General features: G+C 36.5%; 1 protein-coding gene across 1 annotated transcript; it reads right to left on the minus strand.

Annotated features, from left to right (window-relative positions):
• Positions 1 to 390: 390 nt before the first annotated feature.
• LOC124252607 (olfactory receptor 8B3-like) lies at positions 391 to 1,323 on the minus strand. The gene has a single exon (XM_046686285.1). The coding sequence runs from the start codon at positions 1,321 to 1,323 to the stop codon at positions 391 to 393; it is 933 nt and encodes a 310-aa protein (XP_046542241.1).
• Between the last annotated feature and the right edge of the window lie 20,072 nt (positions 1,324 to 21,395).

The following is a 21,395-nucleotide window of genomic DNA, read 5'->3' on the forward strand; positions in this document are numbered from 1 at the left end:
ATGGAAAGATAACAGGAGAAACAGAGTATCTGATTCATGCTTCTAATAGAAAGCAGCAGATAAGAACCTGCCTAATAATACAATTTCATTCTAGTCTTACCTAATTCAGTCATTTGGAGGCCATTCATCTTTTCCCAGTGGAAAAAGATCAAACTGACAACAAAAAGACAGAGGCAACGTATTTCTTACTTAGTGTTGTTAATAAATAAGGAAAAGGTAGAGAAGATACTGTGCAATTGGTGAAGAAAAAAGAAGACTTAGATATAAAGACTCAAATTTCCATCACAATGCTAAGAAAGAAAAAGATAAGAAGTCTGTCACTAAAAATATTTTAAACACACAGAATCTCCCTGTCTTATAACTAAATTCACAGACAGGTACAGTTTCTGATCAAAAATTTCTCATGCTGAGAGTTTTTCTCAGAGCAATTTTAACATCTTTGTTCCTCAAACTATAAATTAAGGGATTCATCAAGGGAACTGTATTGGTGTAAAAGACAGAAGAGATTTTTCCCTCATCCATAGACACAGCAGAAGATGGTTTGAGATACATAAATGCAGCTGATCCAAAGAAGAGAGAAACAGCAATAATGTGGGAACTGCAGGTACCAAATGCTTTGGACCTGCCCTCTGTGGAACTGATGTGGAGGATGCTGGAGAGGATAAAACCGTAAGAGACAAAGATGGTGACACTGGGCACAATGATGTTGATGCCCACCACAATGAAAACTTCCAGCTCATTGACGTAGGTGCTCGTGCAGGAGAGCTGGAGCAGAGGGAAGATGTCACACAAATAATGGTTGATGGTGTTTGCATCACAGAAGGTCACTCTTAGCATGCATCCAGTGTGGGCCATGGCACCAGAAAATGCCATAAAGTATGAACCAAGCATGAGGTTGGAACACACTTTAGGGGACATGGCAACGTTATACAAAAGTGGTTTACAGATGGCCACATAGCGATCATAGGCCATTGCTGTCAGCACATAGCATTCAGAAATAATAAAAAAACAGAAAAAGTAAAGCTGGGTCATGCATCCTATGTAGGAGATAATATTCTTCTTTGATATGAAGTTAACCAACATTTTGGGTGTAAACACAGAAGAGTAACAGACATCTATGAAGGACAAATTAAAGAGGAAAAAGTACATAGGGGTGTGCAAGTGTGAATTCAGCCCAATTAAAGTTATCAAACACACATTTCCCAACACAGTAACCATATACATTATTAGAAATAGAAAGAACAGAGGGAGTTGGAGATCTGGTCGATCTGTTAATCCCACCAAAATGAATTGAGTAATGAAAGAGTCATTTCCGTGAGCCATTCTTCTCTAAGGGGATCTGTGAGCAAAGAAGAAAAAAGTGAATAGAGGAAAAACAGCTTTTCTGCGGTATCTTCTCTCACAAGTGTGGTGTATGCACGGGGAATGTCTGAGACTAAACCAACCTGCACCCTTAGAATTGCTTTACAATCATCATGAAACTGAGTGGACATTGACTTTTCTTTATGGAGTCTTTATTACCTGGGTAGCAAAGAAAATCAACACTTGGCCTACAGAGTGATGGGAACTTCTGCCATATGCAAATGTAACTGTTGTAAGAACCAAAGCATAAAAGAAAAGAAAGATGGATCTAGAGGGAATCATTTTTCTCTCACCTCAACATTTTTTCATTCTCTTGACCCCTCCTTTTGCTGGTAAAATTAGAGATCAAGACATTAGCTACTGATATTGGCCTCAAATGCAGACTAGACTTGATGGGGTGGGAACCAAGAACATTGTTTCTAATCCAAAACTAAGGGACAAGATTCTATGAGAGATTACTTCCCCACGTGACAGAGTAAGAGCCATAAATTTACAAAAGTGAGAGTTCCATTGGAGAATAAACCTACTGCCTGAAGAATTGTACCCTCTGAGACTCTTACTGTCTCTGACCATTTCCTGCTCCTCCTCTCTAATAGATTTTTCTGCCAGCTTCACTTGAGTCTCAGGACTGCAAAAATGGGTGAGAAAATGGCATATCTTAGATGTTCAGTATTTCATCCTAAACAGGGAAGACATCGATATAAGTGGAATTCAGAAACTCACCCTCCTTAAGCCAGAAAACGTCAGTGTTTGCTCATCACTATTATGACCTATGTTGTCTTGGAAGGACAATTTCAGGCTCTGAGGCTTTGATTCTTTTGATTCTAAGAGGATACATCCAGACTTAATTTGTTATATGCCTTGGAAATCTTTCAGAACTACAAATCATAATTTCTGATTATGACTTTCAGTTCTCTCAAAGAGCAGAGAAAAAGAAACAGTTTTTATTGTAACTATTTGTGACACTTGGTTAGTCACGGAAGATTTAATGTGTGAATAATGATATAATCACTCAGTTATTAACAGGGCAGAAGTTTACTCATTCTCTTCCCAAGGGACCAGTTTCTAGGTGTAATAGGGAACTAAGGGGATTGTATTTACGTTCAGGACCAGAAACTGTTTTCAGTACCTTAGGGACCCAAAATTTTACCCAAGTTTTCTCTTCACTGTTGGGATTGTACGTCCCCCAAGGAAGAGCCAAAAACAAAGTCCCGTTTTAAGGCACTGAAAGATTCAGTGCACTTGTGCATAGACTGCCATATTTTTGCTATGTCCTTACATGGCGGAAGAGACAAGGGAACTCTATAGTTAGGACACTGATCCTACTAATGAGGGCTCCACTCTCATGACCTAATCAACTTCCAATGTCCTCATCTACTAACACATTGAGGATTAGGTTTCAACACATGACTTTGAGGAGGACACAAACATATAGATTATAGCAGGCACTCAAAGATAATGCCTTCTGAAATTTTAATTTTAGGTTTCACTTTGCAACTTTTTTTCACTCTCTATATCTTTGGTTTAAGATCTATACCTAAGATCTGTATTTAATATCTTCCCAGTATATCACATGTGATTTTGAAACTGCTATGCTCATAAAATTGATTAGAAAAAGGGAAATTTAGGATGCAGCATTTTGGAAAAGGATCCAAGGTGAAGAGAAAATTGTTAATTACATGAATTGAGGTTAGAAAGCCCTCAAGAAAACTCCACAAGTGCTTGTGATATTAAAAAAGAGACATTAGGCTCTCTCATGGGCATTCTGTAAAAGCCAAAGTTTCCCATTTTAAAGAAAGTCTGACTATAAGGCTTCAAATGAGAGTTATGATTAAGAATTGGCTAGCTTGATTGTATTTTTCTCCTGGGATCTGAGTAAAGAGAGAAACAGAGGGCCTGCCAAACCATGACTTATGTGACCATTGCGTTTAACTCCCATCCCTTGCTCAAAACCAAGTGACCATGTTTAAGAGCTGCTCTTTCCTTTCCTTGAAATTTGTTATAATTTGAAATTTCTGAAAAAATCAAAGCCATGAAAATACTCTGTGTAAAGGCAATGAACAACTGCATTTTTGGAAATTTCATTGTAATTTCTCCTCTTTGATTTCTGATTTTATTTATTTGATCCTTCTCTCTTTTTCTCTTAGTGAGTCTAGCTAAAGGTTCTTCAACTTTATCTTTTCCAAGAACCAGCTCTTCATTTCACTTGTTTTTTCCATTTTTTAAGTCTCTATTTCATTTATTTCCACTCTGATTTTTATCATTTCCTTCTTCCTACTGATTTGAGGCTTTGTTTGTTCTTATTCTTCTAGTTCCTTTAGGTACATTTTTAGATTGTTTCTTTGAGACTTTTCTTGTTTGTTGAGGGAGGCATGTAATGCTATAAACTTCTCTCAGTCCTTCTTTTGCTGTATTCTATAAATTTTGGCATGTTGTATTTTCATTTTCATTTGTCTCCAGGAATTTTTTCTTGTTTCTCCTTGAATTTCTTCATTGACCCAATAGTTATTAAGTAACATTCTGCTTAATCTTCCCATATTTGTGGCTTTTGCAGTTTTCTTCCTGTAGTTGATTTCTAGTTTCATACTATTGTGGTAGGAAAAGTTGCGTGGTATTATTTCAATCTTCTTAAATTTATTAAGACTTGTTTTATGGCCTAATATGTGATATATCCTGGAATGAATGCTCCATGTGCATTCAAAAAGAACGTGTATTCTGCTGCTTTTGGATAGAATGTTCTGTATATATCTACTAAGTCCATCTTATCTCATATGTCATTTAAGGCCAATGTTTCCTTATTTATCTTCTGTTTGGATGATCTATCCATTGATACAAAGTGGGTGTTAAATCCCCTACTATTGCTGTGTTACTATCTATTTCTCCTTTCCTATCTGTTAATAATTGCTTTATATATTTCAGAGTTACTATGTTGGGTGCATAGATATTTACAAGCATTATAGCCTCTCATGGGATTGTTCCCTTTATCATTACGTAGTGCCCTTCTTTGTCTCTTGTTAAAGTTTATGTTTTAAAGTCTATTTCATCTGATACAAGTATTGCTACCTCAGCTTTCTTTTCATTCCCATTTGCATGGAATATCTTTCTCTATCCCTTCACTTTCAGTTTGTGAGTGTCTTTAGTTTTGAAGTGTGCCTCTTATATGCAGCATTTATATGGGTCTTATTTTTTTTATCCAGTTAGTCACCCTATGTCTTTTGATTGGAGCATTTAGTACATTGACATTTAAAGTAGCTATGAATATGTACTTATGACTATTTTTTTACTTTTTTCTGGGAATTTTAGTAGTTCATCTCTGTTCCTTTCTTTTTCCCTTGCTCTCTTCCCTGAGGTTTGATGGCTTTCTTTAGTACTATGTTTGGGTTCCAGTATCTCAATTTTGGGGTTACTTATTATGGGTTTCTGGGTTAGGATTACCATGAGGTTGATATGTAATAACTTATGTAAATAGCAATTTATATTAAATTGATGGTCTCCTAAATTTGGCATCTTGCCAAAAGCTCTACTCTTTGAATCCCCTTCCCCCATGTTTTGTTTTTGATATCATATTTAACATCTTTTTGTGTTTGCATGTATCTGCTAACCTCTTATCATGGAAATACATAATTTTAGCACTTTTTTCTTTTGACCTTCATATTAGCTTCATAGGTGGTTGAATATGCTACCTTTGCCTGTATCAGTGTTGCTTTTGATAATTTTGTTATTCCTATTTGTAGGCTTTTCAACTTAAATCAGTACTTTTATCATTTCTTATAAGGGTGGTTTATTAGTGATAAACTCTAGTTTTTGCTTGTCTGGATAACTTTTTATCTCTCCTTCCATTCTAAATGATAACCTTGCTGGGTAGAGTATCCTTGGCTGTAAGTCTTTTTCCTTTCAGCACTTTAAATATATTGTGCTACTCCCTTCTAGCCTTTAAAGTTTCTGCTGAGAAGACAGCTGATAGCTTTATAGGGCTTCCTTTGTACGTAACTTGTAGCATTTCTCTGGCAACATTTAGATTCTCTCTTTAATTCTTTACTTTTTAATTAGGGTGTGTCTTGATGTTGCCCTCTTTGTGTTTGTCTTGTTTGGTGTTCTCTGTGCTTCCTGTAATTGCGTGTCTGTTTCCTTCCTTAAGTTAGGAAAGTTGTCAGGTATTATTTCTTCAAATAGAATCTCTGCCCCATTGTCTCTGTCTTATCCTTCTGAGACACCTGTAATACAGATGTTAGTAAGCTTGATGTAGTGCTAGAGGTGCCTTAGACTGTCTTCATTCTTTGTAATTCTTTTTTTTCTGTTAAGCTTGAGTTCTTTTTATCCAGTTTCTGGTTCTCTCTGAGGGCTAATTTTCCCAAGGATAGTTGTAAATTTGTTTTGTCTGTGGAAGGAGGTGAGCTCAGAGTCGTCCTATGCCACCATCTTCCTAGAAATCTCGTTGAGATTGTTTTCTTAAATTCTCTTTCTGTTAATTCATTATTAGTGTATAGAAATATGACCAATTTCCTTAGATTAATTTTGTATCTTAAAGTTACGAAATTCACTTATTCCTGAAAGGCTTTCTTGTGGAGTCTTTAGGGTTTTCTATATATAATATCATGTCACCTATGAATGATGACAGTTTTACTTCATCCTTTCCTTTGTCTTGCCTAATTTTTGTGGCTATGACTTCTACCTCTGTTGAATAAAAGTGACAAGAATGGGTGTTCTTGTCCTATTCCTGATTATAGAGGAAAAACTTTGAGGCTTTAACTGTTGAGTACAATTTCAGCAGTAGGTTTGTCACATAGGTATGTGTTATGTCATAGTGTGTTCCCTCTCAACTCACTTTATTGAGGTTTTTTGTCATAAACGGATGTTTAATGTGAGGTTTTTCTTGTTTATTTAAGCACTTTGAATACATCATGTCACTCCATTCTCATCTGAAAAATTTCTCCTGAAAAATCTATTGATACTCTTATAGGGGTTCACTTGATGTAACAATTTATTTTTCTACTACAGTTTTTACATGAGACTCCACTGCAGATTTAAGAAGAAGAAGAAAGGAAAGTATGATTAAATTATTTTCAATTTCTTGTTCAATTTCCTCTCAATTTTGATGAAGTTACTTCTAAGTTTGTGTTTCTAAAAGTTAAATTTAAAAAATAGATTCTTAATGTGAATACAGATCTGGTCGTAAGTTTATTCATTAAAATACTAACAATAGTTCTAAATCAAAGCTGAGTAGGGAGAGAAGTGTAAAATTAAATATTCATGTATAGTTGCACATTCATTTTAGTGGTAAAAAAGGATATAGCAAAATTTAGTGGTGTTGGAGTAAAACTCTAAATTCAAAAGTCATTTTTAAAAATATTTTTATTGCATAGCTTCTAAGGTTTTTACTAATGCTTATCTAGTTGAATAAAACAGTATATTCTAATTTTAAGGGAAGAACTCCTGTTTTAGATCCAATGAATCTCAGTACCTACTTACAGCTTTCAAATAATTCTATGGTGAAAAGAAAAATAATCTGAAATCACTAAATCAGAATGCCACCATATTAAACCTGAACTAAACTAATCCCATCCAAGAGACTCCTGTGACACGCTGTGACTACATAGCAGCAGCATACATATAGCTCAGCCACCAATTTATTCAAATAATATTAGCTGTGCACCCATGAGGTACTGGAAACTGAGAATATAACAACTAACCAAAGTAATGATATGTCCTTAAAGATTTTATACTTCAGTATGATATACCAATGTTTGCTAAGTAGAGATGTCACAAACATTCTTCAAAACGAAGCCTATGGCTCTTCAATCAAATACAAATTTATGGAAGCTCATGTGACTTGAATATAAAACTGGATAAATATTTATATTATAATTGATTAGTTTGATTTTAGATAAAAATATTGTTATTTTTGAAATATAAGCATACCAATTGGTTTTGTGCATATGTGTGTTTGTGTGTGTGTATATATATATACAGCTTGTGCATGGTCATGTTATCACCTGAATGTTTGGCAACTCTGCACATGGGTCAGAACTTATCTAGCTGGCCCCATAAGAATCAAAGTGGACATCAGCCTCCAAGGTATCTAAGACAACAATTCTTGTATCTTTCAGGACTAGCTGATAGCAGTAGGTTTTCTCTCTGAAGAGACAACAAAAGGCCAGTTTCTTGAGACTCTTAGTTTGCTAGGTCGACTACACTCACCTCCTCAGTCAGCATATATTTACCCTTCTTAGAGTGATGAGGAAGTGTGAAGTTTTACTTAGCTCCATTTTCTTCTTTATGCCTGAAACACAGTTGGTGGCATTAAAACTAATGGTTTTGTCTTACCCACACATTTTGAGTCTGTACTCTATGCAAAGATTCACTAATTTTTAAGGGAAAAAATCCACTTCCAGTCTCATTTTACTACTAGATTGACAAATGAATGTAAAAAGAACTTATAATACAACTTGATACCTGATATAGTAAAAACAAACGCCAATGGAATGCAAGCCAGAGCAGGGAACACTTACTAAGGCTTAAGGAGACAAAAAAAAAAAAAAAGCTCTTGAGAAGGTGAGGCCAGTAGGTAATAAGATAGGGAAAAATAGGAGGTAGTAATTCCAAGCAGGATAAATTTAATGGCCCAAAGCTCAAAATATTATCTACTTCAAAACAAATATTCTGAGTTGTGAAAGACAATATTTTCCTCTGTACATTCAATCCACAGTTGCTTACCTAGTACTTAGAACTATATCACCCCTAACAGTTTCTATAATGAGCTACAATTCCAAACTTCAGTTTCGATAATCAAAGATGAATTCATTGATGAAAATACCTATAACATGAGCTCTCCTTGGATAGTAGGGAGGGTTTTAGAAATTTAGAGACTAGTTAAATGTTTATTTATTTATTTATTTTAGTGACTGGATAACAGAAGTTCCTTGCCTGAATAATGCCAGAACAAATGTAAAAATACCATTGAATCACTGGCTCAGTAGTCTTTACTAATATGGAAATTCAATCCATAGATTCAAGTAAGAACTCTGACAAATTAATGTTAATCTTTATGCGTTTCCTAATTCTAATATCAGTGGTGAGTGAACACTTGTCCTTGGCCCTTACTTTATAGAATTGTCTATTTATATTTCTAGTAATTTTTGTTTCTGTTATCTTTATAATTCCTTGCAATAACTGCCAAACTGTTCATTTTCATTACATTTTCATCATCACGTTTCATCATCACTTTAATACATAAAATAATTTATTCTGAATTCATGGCAACTGCCCAAGTATGTGACCTATATAGACACACATAAAACCCATAACCATTCCATTATAAATAATGGTCAACTACTTCATCCCTCTCCACTTTATTGAGTAGAGCTGACTTCCACCTTGAGACTCAGATCTATCCTCATTTCTAGGAGCAATGCTTATTCAGGTAGGTGAGATATAAAAGTACATGCATAGCTATATACTATTTCTGAAAAAAAAATGACTCCTATTTAGTGTGTTTCTCCACATGAGTTTAATGTCTTTGTTCCTCAAGCTATAAATTGAGTGGTTTCAAGGGAACTGTACTGATGTGTAACACAGAAGAGACTTTTCCCTCATCCATAGACACAGAAGAAGATGCTTTGAGAAACATAATTATATCTGAACCAGAGAACAGAGAAATAGCAATTATGTTCGATCTGCAGATGCTGGATGCTTTGGACATACCTCAGTGGAGCTGAGATGGAAGATAAGATACTGGAGAGGATAAAAACATGAGAGATAAATGTGGTGAGACTGGGCACGATGATACCTACCACAATGAAAACATCAAGCTCATTGACGAAGGTGCTCATGCAGGAGCACTGCAGCATAGGGGTGATCATAATGGTTAATGGTGTTTGCATAACAAAAACTTAACCTCAGCATGCAACTGTTGTGAGTTGTGGCACAAGAAAATGTCATCAAATGTGAGCAAAGAATGAAACTGGAACACACCTTAGAGTCACAGATATTTTATGCAAAAGTAAAGTAAAGATGACCACATAACGATCATAAGCAATTGGTGTCAGGACATAGCATTCAAAAATACCCAAAAACCCCACAACAACACACAAAAAGTAAGTTTTGTCATGCACCCTGTGTAAGAGATAATATTCTTCCTCGGTATGAAGTTAATCAGCACTTTGTGTGTAAAAACAGAAGAATAATAATCTATGAAAGACAAATTAAACAGGATAAATTACATGAGGGTGTGTATGTGTGAATTCAACACAATCAGTTGTCAAGCCTAACTTTCCCAACACAGTGACTATATCCTCTATTAGAAATAGGAAGAACTGGGGCCATTGGAAATTTAGTTGTTCTGTTAATCCCAAAATAATGAATTCAATCATGAAGGAACCATTTTCAGGAGACATTCTTCTCTAAGGGAATCTGTGGACACAAGAGAAAAAAATTACATAGAGGACAACTCAGGTTTTCCTACATACATAGAGGTGGAATATGCCCTGGGAAAGTCTGAGACTACCCCAATTTTGACCCGTTGAATCTCCTCTACCATTATCTTGAAACCGATTGAGACAGAGAGTCTTTACAAGCTAAATTTAGCAAAAAGCATCAAAACTTAGTCTACAGTGTGAAGGTCATTGATTCTATATGAAAACAAGGACTTATGAAATACCAAAGGATAAGAAGAAATTTGAGCTGGGACAGAATGGTCCTTCTCTCATGTCAATATTTCTCATTTACTTGAACCCTCTCATCACCAGTGAAATTGGAGACAGTGACAGTAACTACCTGATGCTGGCCTCTAAATGCACATTAGACTTGTTGAGGTGGGAAGTAAAACATTGTTTCTAATCCAAAACTAAGGGAGTAGAGCCTAAGGGAGGCTAAGTTACTGCTTCAAGCCACAGAGTGAAAGTTATAAATGTAGAAGAGTCAGAGTACTGTGATGGAACTGACTGATATAATGCATTCTTTGAGCCCAATGAGGTCTCTGAATTTTCCCTGCACACTCTTAACAGATTCTGCTGCCAATTTTACATGAATATCAGGACTCAAAAATGGTAAAGAAAGTGGCATATCTTAGATGCTTGGACTTCCATCTCAAACATCCAGGGGGTTAATATAAATGGAATTCAGAAACTCACCCACCATAGGCCAGAAAATTTTGGTGCTTCATTATCACTGTTCTGATAGGGCAATTTCTGCAATTTGTTCCACAAGGGCAATTTCATACTCTGAGGCTTTGGTTCATTTAATTCTAAGAAGATGCATCCCACATTTAATTTTGGGTATGCACCAGAAATCTTTCAGAACTACAAATCAGAATTTCTGATTATGACTTCAGCCTACTCAAGAAACAGAGAAAAGTAAAGTTTTATTATTATAATTTTTGCAACTTGGTAAGTCACAGAAGATTTAATGTGAGTTTAATAATATATTGTACTCAGTTATAAACAGGATAGAAGCTTGCTCAGTCTCTTCCTGAAGGGATAGTTTTTAGGGGAACTAAGGGAGTTTTATTTACACGCAAGCCATAATCTTTCTTTGGTTCCTTAGAGACTGTTTTTTTCTTTTTTACTTTAGCTTTCTCTTCACTGGAGAGATTATACATACCTCAAGGAAGACACCATTTTCCATTCTGGAAGATGGCAAAAAAGGAGATCCTAGACTCTTCTACCCTTCATAAACACACTGATTTAAAAATAATTCGTGTACATATTCCTTTTGTAAGATACCCACATATAAGTTAACAGGGTCTTGCACCCTATTCAAGCATGAAACTCATAATATTTAAGCTGTTAGGGAAATTTAAGATAGCCTCTTGCATAATACATCTCCTTGCACAAATACTGACAAATGGCACAATACTCCCCAATTCTAGCTTCTCCTTGGGGAGAGATGTGGGTGCACAATTCATCCAATGATCCAAATTTTCTTGGGACTGTCCAGAAGACTGGCTTCTTATGGCCTGTCTCAGAAAGCTGATGGGACACAGGACATGGGATACTTTAGCTGCCCAAGGTGAGAGAGAACCATTATGGTGGTTTGGGATGGAGGTCACCACATTTCTCCCCCTGGCTCAGAGAGAGCTAGCACTTACCAACTTATTTCTTCCCACTTCTCCTTACTTATTCCACTTTATTCCAATATCAGGGGAAAAGTTGCACCATGCATGCAATGACCTAACTTATCTCAGCCTGCCTGAGGAATTGGTTTCAGTCTACTTGTTTTGGGCAATAATGGGGTCTTGCGTGCTCTGCATGTCTCAGGGGCACTAAGAATTAAAAAAAAAGATTGGACTAATACAAAGGTTGAGAGACCCTCACAGTCTCTGGCCAGACTTACAGGTGTGAGTATTCCCCAATACAATATGAATATTAGAACAGGTGTTTTGTATAATGTGCAGGCAACATCACAAAGGATCAAGAAAAATGAAGAAATAGGGAAATAATTTCTAAAATGTAATTCTTAAATCTCCACAAACAGACCCTATTGATATGGAAATATATAATTTCCTTGACAGAAAATTTTAATTAACTGTCATAAAAATGCCCATTGTAGTCAGAGAAAAATATATGAACAAAGTGCAAATTTCAACAAATGGACAGAAAGCTTAAAATATTAAAACAAAGTTTATGGATCTGAAGAATACAATTGAAAGGAAATAAATCACTAGAGTGGATCAACAGCAGACTAGATCAAACAAAAGAAAGACTCATATAATTTGAAGAAAGTTCACTGAAAATTATTCAGTAGGAGGAGAACTATATAAAAAAATAAAAAATAGTGAAGAAAGCCTAAAGGACTCATTGGACATGATAGTGGATCACTATACTCACGTTAAGAGTCCCAATAGAGAAGGGAGTGAGAAGGGAACAGAAAGCTTATTCAAAGAACAAAAACTGAGCAATTCCCAAATCTGTGGAAGGAAATGGACATACAGATCCAGGAAGCAAAATAGATTCTAGGGGCCAGCCCCATGGCCCAGTGGTTGGGTTCGCACACTCCGCTTTGGTGGCCCAGGGTTTCACTGCTTCAGATTCTGGGCACAGACATGGCACTGCTCATCAGGCCATGGTGAGGTGGCATCCCTCATGCCACAACTAGAAGGACTCACAACTAAAATATACAACTATGAACTGGGGGGATTTGGGGAGAAAAAGCAGAAAAAAAGAAGATTGGCAACAGTTGTTGGCTCAGATGCCAATTTAAAAAAAACAGATTCTAGATAAGATCACCCCAAAGAAATCCACAGTGAGACACATTATAAAGAAATTACCAAAATCAAAGACAATTTCTAAAGCAGCAAAAGAAAAGCAACTTATTACTCAAATGGAACCCCCATGAGAATGTCAGTGGATTTTTCAGCAGAAATTTTGCAGGCCAGAAAAGAGTGGGATGATATAGTCAAAGTGTGGGGAAAAAATGGTCAACCAAGACTATCATAACTGGCAAAACTGTCCTTCAAAAATGGATGAATAAGGATTATTTTAGACAAAAAAAAAACTAAAGGACTTCATCTTTGTTACACTTGCCTTCCAAAGCAGCTAAAGGGACTGCTTCAGTTGAAAATAGAGGGATGCTAAACAATAACATATTAGCTTAGCAAAGTGTAAAATGAGTTGATAAAAGTAAACACATATAAAAGTACAGAATACTATATAATTGTAATTGTGATGGGTAACTGTCTTTCAGTGCTAATAAAAATCAAAAGATAAAAATATTAAAAATAACTATAACTAAAATATGTAATGATACAGAATACAAATGGATGTAATTGTGATAAAAATAATAAAGTGTAGAGGAAAATAAAAGCATAGAGATTTTATAAGCAAATAAATTTGTTAACAACTTAAGAGAGATTGTTATAACTATAAAATATTTTGTATAAGCCTCATGGCAACCCCAAAGAAAATTTCTATAGAAGTTGTATAAAAGAAAAAGAAGGTATTCAGTGGAATCTGTGGGCTTTACCACTGGGTATCTGATTGCGATAGAGAAGGCGGGAGGGACATGCAATAACCAGCACTTGGATGTTGGCAGTCTGAATTCCTCCCTTCAGTGCCCAAGTAGTAATCCCAATCAGCAGCTATGCTCATCTACAGAGCAAAGACAGTACAGTATGGACAGGGAAATTGGGGGAGTGCAGATCTGTTTGATTTGTAGCTTCAAACAAAATGCCTGGAACCTGGTCTGCACTCTGCCCAGGCAGGGGAGTTAAATCATAATCCTGCTCATAAGTAAGTGTAGCTCTTGGCCCTGTCAAACAGAACATCTGGCTAGAACACCTGGAAAGTTATAGACAAAAAATACTCAAGCAGAGAGCCCAGGAGACAGAAGTGATCATCAACAGAGCAAAGACCATGGCCTGTTAGACCAGGGAACTTGGAGCACAGGTTGGCTTGAGTCAATGCTACAAAAAAATAGCCTTTTTGTCCTTAGAGCTGATTTGCCCACTCCATTCAGGCATGGGAGCTAATCTATATTCCCATCCATTGCTGGGCATAACTCTTGGCCCTGCCCAACCAGGAAACCTGGCTGCAGCACCAAGGAAACTGCTTGGCCCAGCAGCACTTGAGCAGAATGCTCACCCTACAGAGACAAGCCAGTGACCTCATTTGGCCAAAGAGTTTGGTGTACAGATCTGCCTAATTTTATCCCCAAACAACAGCCTTGCCAGCTTTGAGGTCTATATGGGGTTCCCTCCTGGATGGGGAGACTAATTTGTAGCCTGACCCACAGCTGAATACAGCCATCAACCTGCTCAAACCAGCAAACCTAACCAGAGAACACAGGAATCTTCATAGCCCATCCTACAGCCCTGCTTACAGTGGCATTTGAAGGGAGAGCACAGCCCATGGCTTTGCCTGTCTGCAGAGCAAAACCAGAGACCTCCATCTGACCAGAGAATTCAGCGCATAGTCTTTCCTGATTTGGGTACCAAGCAACAAACTGTGCAGGCTTTGGAGCCTGTTCTGTTGCCCCGCCAGGACAACTGAGCTTATTCATAGTTCCACCTACTGCTGAGTATAGTACCCAGTACCCATCACCTAAAAAGCCTGACCAGAGAACCCAAGAAGCTGCAGAAGTCATCCTATAATCTCTCTTTGGCAGGGACTGAGCCAGCAGTCCTATCCATCCCTTCTCAGCCAGGAGCACCCACCCCCACACAACCTCATTGCTCAGGCAGTGCCCTCATCGCAAAACAGACCATAGTAGCAAGCCCACCTTCCCAAGGACATTACCAGCTGGGACATCTAGAAGCCCAAACTGAGTGGAATTGTGAATAACTGTGTCTGCCAAAGCAAACCTGTAAAATCTGGAAAAGGAGACTTTTATTCTACTGCACAGACATCAATGTAAGCAATCAAGGATCACAAAAAATCATGCAAACATGACACCACCAAAAATAACTAATAAAGCTACAATAATTGACCCTAAAGAAATGGAGATCTATGAAGTGTAAGACAAATAATTCAGAACAATCCTCTTAAAGAAGTTTAATGAAATACAAGAACACACAGTCAGAAAACTAAATAAAATTACAAAACAGCATATATAAAAAAAATGAGATGCTCAACAAAGTAACAGAAACCTTAAAAACAAAACACATGAAAATTCTAGAGCTGAAAAATACAATGACTGAACTGAACGGAATAATTCAATACAGAGCTTCAACAGAAGACTTGACCATGCGGGAGAAAGAAACAGTATTCTAGGAAACAGAATATTTGAAATCATTGAAGCAGAGAAACAAATAAACAAAAAAGAATAAAGATGGGTTAAAAAAGCCTATAAGAATTATGGACACAACCAAAAGAAACAATATCTACATTATGGGAATGCCAGAAGGAAAAGAGAATGAGAAAGGGACATAAAGTATATTAAAAGCAATAATAGATGAAAACTTCCCAAACCTTGGGAAAGAAATGGACATCCAGATCTACGAGTCCAAAAGACCTCAAATAGATTGAGGTCAAACAGGGTTATATCAAGACACATTATAATTAAATTGTCAAAAGTCAAAGAAAGAATATTGAAAGTAGCAAGAAAAAAGAGACAAGTTACAATTAAGGGAACCCCCATGAGACAATGCTCAGATTTCTCCTCAGAAAATTTTCAAGGTGAGAGAGAATGGGAGGATATATTGAAAATATTGAAAGAAAAAAACTGTCAACCCAAAATTCTATAGATAGCAAAGCTGTTCTTGAGAAATGAAGGCAATGCAAAGAATTTTCCTAACAACCAAAAACTTAGGGAATTCATCCCCAGTAGAACTCCCTTACAAGAGATGCTAAAAGGAGTTCTTTGAGTGGAATTAAAAGTACACTGGAATGGTGTCCATCATGTCTAGAATTCAAACACGTGCTGTGCCTCATTGCAAGAAAGACTAGGAAATGTATGCTCTGGAAGAATAGGTGAACAGACAGCAATCTCTACCACAATGAGCTAATCATACAGGAATACTCATTTTATTGTGTTTTGCTGTATTGTGCTTCACAGATAATTGTGATTTTTACAAATTAAATGTTTGTGGCACCCCTGTGTAGAGCAAGTCTATGACTATCATTTCTTTTTAACAGCATTTGCTCATGTTGTGTCTCTGTGACACATCTGTGTCACAATAATTCAAACTTTTTTATTATTATTATATTTGTTATGGTGAGCTGTGATCAGTGATCTTTCATGTTACTATTGTAATGTTGTATTGTAATATTGGGCCCTACAAAACATTCCCATAAAAGATAGTGAACTTAATCAATAAGTATTGTGTGTGTACTAACTCTGCCATCAACCATTCATCTCCCGTCTCTCTCCCTCTCCTTGGGCCTTCCTATTCTGAGATACAAAAATATTGAAATCAGGCCACTTAATAACTCTACATTCCTCTTAGTGTTAAGAAAGAGTCACAGGTCATTCATTTTAACTCAAAGGCTAGAAATGATTAAGCTTAGCGAGTAAGATGTGTTGGAAGCTGAGATTGGCTGAAAGCTAGTTCTCTTGGGCCAAAAAATTAGCCAAGCTGTGAATGCAAAGGAAAACTTCTTGAAGGAAATTAAAAGTGCTACTCTAGTGAACATACAAATGATAAGAAAGTGAAACAGCCTAATTTCTGATGTGGAGAAAGTTTTAGTGGCCTGGATAGAAGATCAAATGGGCCGCAACATTCCCTTAAGCCAAAGCCTAATCCAAGGCAAAGCTCTAACTCTCTGAAATCTTATGCAGGCTAAGAGAGGTGAGGAAGCTGCAGACGAAAGGTTTGAAGTCAGGAGAGGTTGTGATGAAGTAAAGAAAGAAGCCATCTCCATAACATAAAAGTGCAAGGTGAAGCACTGAAATGCTGATGTAGAAGCTACAGCAAGTTATCCAGTAGATCTAGTCAAAATAATCAGTGAATGTGGCTACACCAAACAGCAGATTTTTAATGTAGATAAAACAGCCTTACATTGGAAGAAGACGCCATCTAGGACTTTCATAGCCAGAGAGAACAATTCAATGCCTGGCTTCAAAGCTTCAAAGGACAGGTAGACTCTCTTCTTAGGGGCTAAGGCAGTTGATGGCTTGAAGTGGAAGCCAGTGCTCTTTTGCCATTCTGAAAATCCTAGGACATTTGAGAATTTTGCTAAATTTACCCTGCTTCTTCTCTATAGGTGGGAAAACAAAGCATGGATGACAGCATATCTGTTTACAATATAGCTTAATGAATATTTTAATGCCCACTGCTAGGAAACATTGCTCAGAAAAAAAGAATTCCTTTCAAAATATCTCTGCTTATTGTCAATGTACATAGTCACCAATGAGCTCTGATGGAAATGCACAATGAGATTATTCTTTTCATGCCTTCTAACACACCACTCATTCTGCAAACCATGGATCATGGCTTACTTTCGATTTTCAACTCTTACTATTTAAGAAATACATTTCATAAGACTATAGTTGCCATAGATAGTGATTCCTCTGATGGATCTGGGAAAAGTAAGATGAAAACCTTCTGGAAAGGATTCACCATAGGATGCCATTAAGAACATTCATGATTCATGGGAAAAGTTCAAAATATCAACACTAACAGGCATTTGGAAGAAGTTGATTCCAGCCCTCAAGTATGACTTCGAGTGGTTCAAGACTTCAGTGGAGGACGTAACTGCATATGTGGCGGAAGTAACAGGCAAACTAGAATTAGAAGTGTGGATCCTGAAGATCTCACTGGATTGCCACAATCTCATGATAAAAATTTAATGAATGAGGGTTTCCTTCTTATGAAAGAGAAAAGAAAGTGGTTTCTTCAGATGGAATCTTCTCCTGATGAAAATGCTGTGAAGGGTGTTTAAATGACAATAAACAATCTGGAATATTACAAAAACTTATTGATAAAGCAGTAACAGTATTTAAGAGGACTGACACCAATTTTCAAAGAAGTTCTACTGCGGGTAAAATGGTATCAAACAGCACCACATGCAACACAGAAATCATTCATGAGTGGAAAAATTAATCAATTGGGTAAACTTCATCAGTGTCTTTTTATGAGAATTTGGCACAGCAACCCCAACTTTCAGCATCACTACCCTGATCAGTCAGCAACCATCAAAATCAAAGCAAGACCCTCCACCAGTGAAAAGATTACTACTTACTGAAGGCTCAGAGGATGGTTATCATTTTTTAGCAGCAAAGCATTTTTAGCTTTTCATTATTTTTTTTATTTTTTATTTTTTTGGTGGAAGATTAGCTCTGAAATAACTACTGCCAATCCTCCTCTTTTTGCTGAGGAAGACTGGCCCTGAGCTAATATCCATGCCCATCTTTCTCTGTTTTATATGTTGGACGCCTACCACAGCATGGCTTTTTGTTAAGCAGTGCAATGTCCACACCCGGGATCCGAACCGGTGGACCCCAGGCTGCTGAGAAGTGGAATGTGTGAACTTAACTGCTATGCCACAGGGCCGGCCCATAAAGCATTTTCAAATTAAGGTATGTTACATTGTCCTTTTTTAGACATAATACTATTGCACACTTGATAGACTACAGTATAGTGTAAACATTACTTTTAAGTGCCCTGGGAAACCAAAAAATTTGTGTTACTCCCCTTATTGTATTATTTGCTTTATTGAAATGATCTGGAACTGAACCTGCAATATCTCTGAGGTATGTCTATATTGGTGCCTATGAAATTTCTTGGATGTGAACATTAAATAAGACATTGAATGTGAGAACTTACTGCTGAACCTGAGACTTAGTAAACATCTAATAATACTGATTACTATAAACTACCCTTATCTGTTTCCATTTCTCATTTAGGCCTGTATCAAATAAGAATCTATTCACACATTCAAAATTAGGCAATAGATCTGTCAAATGTGAATTTGAAAGAAACGTTCTGGACACTTTTCTTATTTGAGTATTTTGCTCTTATTTGGGTTTTAAGACTTTTTCATTCACTTGAACGATTGTTCAAATTTCACTGATTTTTCACATTATGGGGAATTTGCATAATAATATATTTTTGAAAATGCTAACAGGTTTAGAATTAAAACACCCAAGTTCTAGTTTCAGCTCAATAATTTATAAATTGTGATTTGAAACAAAGCACGAACATCACTGAGCATTAATTTCATCATCTATGAGATGGGACTTAAGATCCCCTTCCTAATGTACCTCTCAGTTCTTCCCTGAGGAACACGTAGAGGGATAGATGTGACAGTGCAGAGAAACCTGCAACATAACACTCATCCTAAGAGTTAAAGTAAAATCCTGTGCGTGTCTCAATTTTTTACGTGGATCTTTTCAACTTGATGTCACAGAAAGACTTTAAACACCCCAGATGATTTCACCACCCCTCCCACTCACTGAGATGCTGGGAGTCTCTGTCTCAGAATTTAAGTCTTCCCACACTCACTGAGATTCTACTGTCTGTAGTGGATATTTATGTGACAAATTATGCATGTAAACCAACTACTTCATCTGGTGCTCAGAGGAATATACAGAGAAATTCCTAATCTTTGAGAGAAAAATCAACTGTCTCCCATGCTTTGGGAAAAATACCATATCTGTACCCAGCATGGACATTTGCTGACACAGGCAATTTTCAGGAGTAATGTGACATTATAGGACCAATTTTAGAATCTATCCACATACAGGATGTAATTCTATTATGTTTCCTTTGAAAATCTACCATTATATCAGTCTCTTACACTGCCATTTTTGTTTTTCATATACATCACATTGCCACACATTGCCAGGGACTTAACAGGTTAAAAAAAAAAAAAAAAGAAAAGTATTTTTTTTAACATAAGAAAATGAATGAGTGAAGCAATAACCATATTCTCTGGTCAGATTCAGAGAGTACTTTCTGCACAGCCCTGCCTCTTTGGAGGCTGCAACCAGGAACAACCTACCTGATTGTTCTGGCAAAGATGAAAAGTGGATTGAATACCATGTAATTGATGTTAGGCAAGGATTTTATAAAATATAAGACACGAACTCACTGTGTGTGTGCATGTATGTGTGTCTGTGGAAGGAGGCAGTGTAAATAGGAGTGGGGAATATGATTCAATAAAGTTTGGGGTCCAGAAATGAAAGGGATATAGAACTCAAGACCCCTATGCTTCTAGTTATCATGAGTCCTGAACCACGGTGCATCCTGATCATGCTCATTCCAAATCTGATCCTGAGCAACAACAGCAGCTCCCTCAGAGAAAGTTTACATCACACAAATTCAGGCTGTAATCAAAGAACTTTTTTTCTGGGCCTTAACTAGGAGGACCGCTTTCTGTTAAGCCCAGAAATTTGAAGATTTCATTCTGACTTAGAAGCAGCTCTGTACAGGCACAGGCCAAACTGACACTCACCTGCTTCACTCTCAGCTGCGACAGTTTTAGTGGAATCATAATTAGCCTCATAACATGTGAATGCCATTCACATAACACAAAAGAAAAAACCTACCAAGGATAAATAGACTGTGTATATAAAATATCTTGAATTGATTCCTTACCTTTTGAAAAAATTTTAAAAGGTGGACACGTAGTGCTTATTGCTGATTAAAAAGTGCTTAATTTGCTTAAACTATCAGCTAGGTTGCCTCTTTTAAAATGTTATCAGTCTTAATTATTACAAACTGTATTTAATCTATTTTTCTTAACTTTTTCTAGTTAACTGAAGACAGCAATTAATTTTAAAGAAAATTTGTCTTCTCTGTAAATGAAAGATATTTCATTTGAATGTTGAGGCTCATGAAATGAAAGATTAGTGAGCAGATGTAAGCCACTCTTTGGGACACTTCATGTTGTGATAAAATATATAATAGAGTGGGCGCAGCTCTGCAAGGTATACAAAGAATTCTAAATAGCACAGATACTATTTATTTCTTTACTGGTATCCACATATTTATTTCAATAAGGAAGACTACCTTTTCAAGAGGAAGAGCAAGTAAGAGAAAACCAAAAAATAATATGGGGCTGGCCCAGTGGCATAGGAAGTTCACATGCTCTGCATCAGTGGCCTGGGATTTGCAGTTTCAGATCCCAGGTGCAGACCTACACACTGCTTATCAAGCCATGCTGTGGAGCCTACAATAAAAATAGAGGAAGTTTGGCATAGATGTTGTCTCAGTGACAATCTTCTTCAAGTGAAAGAGGAATATTGGCAATGGATGTTAGCTCAGGGTCAATTATCCTCACCAAAAATAAATAAGTAAATAATAAATAAATAAAGGAATACTCCAACCAATATCAACTATTTTCTATAAGCAGAACTTGTAAAGTTAAAATGAAGCATGTTGACGTTTCAGTCAGGAGATAGAATAAGTGTGATCAATTAAAACCATAATACAAAGATTAAGGGGTGTCAAACAACTAAAAGACAAACAAAGAAGCCAAGAAACCAGTTATACTATATTTGAAAATAGCTAAATATTGAGTGGAGACCAGGAAAAGCATTAATAGTTAATACTATTAAAGGCATCTTAGACAATATTTAATTGTTACTTGATACATCAAATTGAGATTTTTTAGAGTAACTTGTTTTGGCCTTATTTTCCAAAAAGGTAATAATAAAAC

This window comes from Equus quagga, chromosome 14 (genome assembly GCF_021613505.1).
Source record: "Equus quagga isolate Etosha38 chromosome 14, UCLA_HA_Equagga_1.0, whole genome shotgun sequence".
Lineage (NCBI taxonomy): Eukaryota > Metazoa > Chordata > Mammalia > Perissodactyla > Equidae > Equus > Equus quagga.